This window comes from Alosa sapidissima, chromosome 1, assembly GCF_018492685.1.
Source record: "Alosa sapidissima isolate fAloSap1 chromosome 1, fAloSap1.pri, whole genome shotgun sequence".
Classification (NCBI taxonomy): domain Eukaryota; kingdom Metazoa; phylum Chordata; class Actinopteri; order Clupeiformes; family Clupeidae; genus Alosa; species Alosa sapidissima.
In genome coordinates this window covers 42,897,893-42,903,892 of record NC_055957.1, presented here as the reverse complement: position 1 = coordinate 42,903,892, position 6,000 = coordinate 42,897,893, and the positions used below count along the sequence as shown (strand labels likewise).

The 6,000-nt window shown below is 38.4% G+C and overlaps 1 protein-coding gene across 1 annotated transcript; it reads right to left on the bottom strand.

Moving 5' to 3' along the window:
- Nucleotides 1–3,405: 3,405 nt before the first annotated feature.
- Nucleotides 3,406–5,962, bottom strand: LOC121712276 (oocyte zinc finger protein XlCOF8.4-like). Its single transcript, XM_042096426.1, has 3 exons — nt 5,348–5,962; nt 5,138–5,259; nt 3,406–4,883 (listed from the first exon to the last, which is right to left on the bottom strand). The coding sequence occupies exons 1-3, from the start codon at nt 5,601–5,603 to the stop codon at nt 4,143–4,145; spliced, it is 1,119 nt and encodes a 372-aa protein (XP_041952360.1). The 5' UTR covers nt 5,604–5,962; the 3' UTR covers nt 3,406–4,142.
- Between the last annotated feature and the right edge of the window lie 38 nt (nt 5,963–6,000).

Below are 6,000 nucleotides of genomic sequence, written 5' to 3'. Positions count from 1 at the left end.
ACGTCAAATATATCAGCTTTGTCTACAGTACCAGTTCAATCCTCAACCATAAATTCAACTATGACTCTTAGAAAAACAACTTCACAAGTACTCAAGTTTCCAAAGAACACAACAGATATGATTGAAACTTCCACTTCAACGATCAAACTCACTATCACAACTTTCAGTTCAAAAACAACATCATCTTCAACAACTACAATGGCTACAACTACAATAAAACATTCAGGTACATCTCAAGGTTCTATTGCAATGATAAATACTTGTTGTTGTACTGTACCAGTCAGTTAAAAGGTGATATGTGTGTTTTTTTGTTTTGTAGAACCAGCCTTGCTGTCCACTAGCCACACAGCTACATCCATACTAACCAATGTTGCGTCAATGTGAGTTTATTGTGTAAGACAATACTACATTCAATCCCATTCCAATGTGTCTAAAATAATGCCAAATATTCTTTTGTGACCTTTAGACTTGGAAATGTCATGATCTACATCAGACTGGTGTTCAACACTTTTCAGTCTGTCCCTAGTGAGAGTCTGGTCCTTAATATTGTGAAAACAATACTAGGACTTCACCTTCAGAGGAGAGATTTGAGCAATCCTAAAGTCACTTATGAGAGTAAGTCACTTTCTTATGGTTTGAAAAGAATGACATATAGGACATACATAGCAAACACAAGGAAACCTATGCACCATGGGGACTCACAAAAAACATGAATAAATTTGACATATTGAAGTTTACAATGCCTATGTAAATGTTATCAAATGCATCCATGACCAAATAATAACAGTTCATTGTTTTCTGAAAGAAATAAGCAACAACTCGTATTCCATCAACATAGCATACAATCTCAGCAACGTTGCTATGCCTGAGAAGGTTGAGCTCAGAAACACTACATATGATTCAATTCAAGCCTTAATCAACAGTCTGGTAAGTCAACAACCTTGTGTACTTTAAGGACAATATAATTTGGTTGGATATGGCCTTAACCTACTTATTCGATTGACCGTCAGCTGAACACGCTACTGAATGGGAACCCAGACACACCATACACATTTGCAAAAGGAAACTATACGTGAGTTTTGTCTATGAATGTTTGTTGTTTATACTAACAGCAACAGCTGTGTTATTGATAAGAATGAGAATGTGCTTGTGTCTATGTAGAAATTCCGACCGGCAGATTCAGGCTGATGTGGAATATGTCTTTAAGAAGGGAGACATCCCCTCACCTAGCAGTTTCCTGACTGAGATAATGAAAGTTAGTGGTAGGTATAGCCTATATTTTCTCTGCCACAAAATAGCCTACTAGTGTTTTCTATTGATTTATGTTGACTCCCTGGATTCTCACTTATCTGTTTTGTGACTGCAGGCTTAGAGAGCACAGTGAACACCACAATCACTACTGCCACCACACTGAGCCTCACAGCCCAGAACATGACAAACACTGGAAACAGCACAGATGCAGGGGGGGGCTTCCAGGACTGGGCATTCCTCACCATTATGCCTTGTGTACTCCTCGCTTTTTGGATTCCAGTTTGTGTGAGGCCCACCAAACAGTCTCTTCTTATATTAATTACATGGTTCTTACATGTTTTTTGACTGCTTTGTTAAATTTGTTCACATTCAAATTCTGCACAAAACTCTAGGTTTGGAATGAATCATTCTTCAGTCATGATTGGGGTTGAGTGCTATAGTTTACATATCAAGCTCTAATTCCATTCGCACTACTATAAATTAGTCATGATTTTTCTTACTCAGAATAAAAAAAATAGAAAAACAGTGACACATTGACCACCAATATATGTGATTGTGTGTTTTCTCTATCCATTTTTAGTGTGTGCTTTGTGGCTGCTGCGCTGCTTTTAAGAGACGATGGAAGAGAAGACGCTTGTACAACATTCAGTACACCATTAGCGGCTAAGAACACCGCTGATTATTCAACAATTTATTAGGCTTTTAGTATTCAGGGCACTACCTAAATGCTTTGAATGACAGTTTATATTTGAGACTGAGAAAGTCATTTGTCCCCAGGGCCATTGAACTGTTCAATGCCTCACTTAAGGGAAGAGGAGAGATAGACTTCTCTGCATAGTCTGTCTGCCTCTTCACCCCCTCCATGTTTGGATACTGTCTGTCCACTAGCCACTTTTACCACTGTCTTTATGCCTCACTGTTTGCGTGCTATATTAGCACATTAGCACATATGCATACCCCCCCCACCCCCCGCCCCCCTCCATGCCACAGCCGAACTGTGGCCACACTTATACATTTTCTTTAAATAGTTAAATATATAGATATATATAGACTTTACTTTACTTTATTTCTGCATTGTTGCACTGTTGGACTTACTCATTTGCACTATCACCATGACCACTATCACCATTGCACTACCACCATGACACTCATTCACACAAAGCACCTTAGAGCACCTTACCATACCTTACTATGCACAGAGAATCACAGGCTCAGTCCCTGCCTCAGTCATTGCGCCTCTGATTGATTAATCACCACTATGTGGATAATGTTTTTAGAACTGATTTAGATTAAGTGTTAGTATAATTTGTATTTTAGTATATTTAGCATATTCTTTATCTTCTACTGTCCTTATTGCTTTGTTGTGTTTTTATATTATATACTTTAATTACTCTTTCTGCTGTTAAAGAATGTGTTTGTGTTGTCTGTATGCTGCTGAGGAAGGATGAATTGATTTAGATTAAGTGTTAGTTAGTATAATTTGTATTTTTGTAATTTGTATTTTAGTATATTTTTATATATTGTATTTAAGTTTAGTTAGTATAATTTGTATTTTAGTATATTTAGCATATTCTTTATCTTCTACTGTCCTTATTGCTTAGTTGTGTTTTTCTATTATATACTTTAATTACTCTTTCTGCTGTTAAAGAATGTGTTTGTGTTGTCTGTATGCTGCTGAGACCTTGAATTTCCCCTGGGGATCAATAAAGTATCTATCTATCTATCTATCTAGACCTTGAATTTCCCCTGGGGATCAATAAAGTATCTATCTATCTATATTTAAACAATAATGATGGTATGCTTGCACGATTGTATGCTTGTGATTATTTATTGTATTTATTTATCAACAGATATAGGTTATTTTAAAGGCTTGTATGTATTGTATATTTATATATACAGGTTATTTTAAAGGCTTATTTGTTTTTTCTGCATTTAGTGGAATTTATATCACTCTAGTTTTACTCTACACCATAACAGAATCATAAGTAAATGTCTAACTTCACCTGTTTAAAGTGACTGTAGCGACCATTAAAGAGCACATTAGTCTAACAGTCATTTAGTGACATCAGATGCCCGATGATTCTTTGTATTGACCACACCTAAACAAATTTTTCCAGACAATGACCAGGCCAGACACAGGATACTTTTCTCATATTTCATATATTTATAGAGACAATATACAGGAGGGCACATGTGCAATTAGTCAAAAGCACAAAGAAACAAGAATCAAGCCACAAAGAAGACAGAACATCTTATGTAACACTGTGTACTATAGGCAGTGCGCATTGAAACCAGCCTTTTGTTGCCGCATGGCAATGGGAAAGTGCATGGGAATGATACTGTATACGCCTATGTGCTGTTTAGAACTTTGGAATCACTGAAACTTTTTTTTTTCACATAATTTAAGACTTAAAGTTTTAAAACACTGTTATTTCTAGGCAATATTCATAATTAGAAAACACTTCTTTCAGTATCAGATTTGGGTTTGTTAATCGTCTAAAATGGTCACAAATGAAGAGCTTTCTTCAGAAGCCTGCATGTATTTGCAATATTTAGGCTATTCCATGCAAGACACTGCCAAGAAACTTAAGATGGCACAATGTAAAGAGATGGGAGGGCCTGGAGTCCAAATGTGCAGGATGATTAAACCATCAGGGTTTCTAGTTTCAAAAACAGATGCCTATAGCAACTCCATTTCCCCCAAAATGTATTACAACAGAGTCCCCCTGATATTGTCAATTTCTTTTCTTCTGAATTGGCAACTTAGAACAGAAAATAACAGGGGCACTAGACTTTCTACTCATACTATTAATTATGCAGAGGGGAAAATATTGCAGAACTGTCTTTTTCTAACTCAATTTTGTCTACCCCTGTGCATCAGATGGTCGGACTCAAATATGAGTAGCACAACTGCTCTTCTGCAAAGTGGACAATGAGGCCTTGGTTTTATGCGACAGACAGACATGCCTGTTCAGCACGTGTTTCTGAGTGAAGCTCCTTCCACAGTGTGTGCAGACGTAAGGCCTCTCGCCAGTGTGGATCCTCTCGTGTGTTCTGAGATTGCAGACGAGACCAAATCCTTTTCCACAGGTGCTGCATCTATGGGGCTTCTCTCCAGTATGTGTGATGTGATGTGCAGTCAGACTGCTCTTAGCAGTGAATGCCTTCCCACATAACGTGCACCTGAATGGTCGCCCAGGCAGGGATGTAGAATTCTTTTGATGTGTATGTGGGTGCTGCTTAAACTTGTCTGTGACGCTGACGACCTTGTTGCGTTGTGTGTAGCTGAATGAATCAACATGGGGTTCATCAGAGGATGAACACGGATATTCTGTGGGTTGAACAGGTGCATCAGACATCATGACCAATGGTGATTTATCAGATGTTGGAGTTCTGTGGGCCACGGGTTTGTGGTTCCTCTGCATGCTTATCTGACTCATCACAATAGCATTTCTGATGCTGTTTTTCAAGGGCAACCCCTGTTTTTGATGCACTATGCCGTGCCCAAACTCTTCCACAGGCTCAATCTCCGTATAGTAAGCGTCGGGATAGGATGAGAGCCTATCTGTATAACCGTCCCCCATCTTCTCTGAGATATCATCTGTAGAAGGGAAGGATTCTGGACAGTCACCCTGTAACAACAAGAACATATTGATTCTCCATATTGTGAAATCATGGAGATGTGTTAAGATGCAATACAATAGTGTGAATTTAATAAGGCCAAAGTATATTTTCCAAAGAAACTACAGAGATTACAAATAGATTTAGTTGGTAATTGTATTAACTCTAGAATTAGCCTATACTCCCTACCCTGCAAAGTCTACTCGAGGCTAGACTAATGACTATCTCAAAAGTAGAAAGAATAAGTCAGAAACAAGTGACCAACCTGGCTTGTCAAAGTTAGTGGGATACTTTGCCCATCCATTGTTGGCAGGTCACTAGCTGAGGCGTTGCTGAAGGGGGGAGTTGGTGAGGGTGAAGGATCTCTTTCTCTCTTCAGACAACTCACTGGTGAAGACAGCATGGAAATAAGGCTATGGCTCTGTTAATTGACTGATCATTAACATAATGAAATTTGATGCTGATCAGAACTTACATGTCCCCGCTGTAGCTGGCTCTCCATGTACCTGAAGTTCGACTGACACATCTAAAGTGCTGCCTTTATTGCATGCGTTGCGTATTGCGCGCATTTCGCGCTCCATCAACACCAGTGATGTCCTGAGCGCCTCATTCTCTTCGCGTAAAGCTGAGGAACGTCTATTAAATACCTCCAGAATATCTATCATAGCTGCTTTTGTAAATCTCTCAACGATCTCGATAACCTCCCCTTCAAATTCGTCTACAAACAGCATTATTGCATTTAGACGTGTATGACCGTGTAGTCTATTATGTATAGCTCAGTTATAGCTTTGTTATCAGATCTTGTGTAAACTTTAAGGAAGGGGATTCCTTTTGGCGAGAGTTCCCAGGACCTCAAGGCTAGGCTACTCCTTTCTTCTAATTTTACAAAAGCAAAATTCTTCTTTTTCTCTTTTCTAGACCTACTGTAAATTGGAAAACGAAATGCATTACTGCCATCTACTGGGCTGAGGTTGGACCCATCGAAACCTGGACCATCATTTGAGATCATATTTCATATACTTAGTAATAAAAAAACGTAACTTGGATAAATAACTTCTAGAAATTGAGAACGAACGTTACATTTTTGTCTCTAAGAACAAAAATATGTAATTTAACGTGTATGTCTGT

Coding starts and splice junctions, on each gene's coding strand:
- LOC121712276 (XM_042096426.1), bottom strand. CDS start 5,603: ATGCTGTTTGTAGACGAATTTGAAGGGGAGGTTATCGAGATCGTTGAG. Junction 5,260..5,347: donor GCCAGCTACAGCGGGGACAT/GTAAGTTCTGAT, acceptor TGTCTTCACCAG/TGAGTTGTCTGAAGAGAGAA. Junction 4,884..5,137: donor CACTAACTTTGACAAGCCAG/GTTGGTCACTTG, acceptor TTGTTGTTACAG/GGTGACTGTCCAGAATCCTT.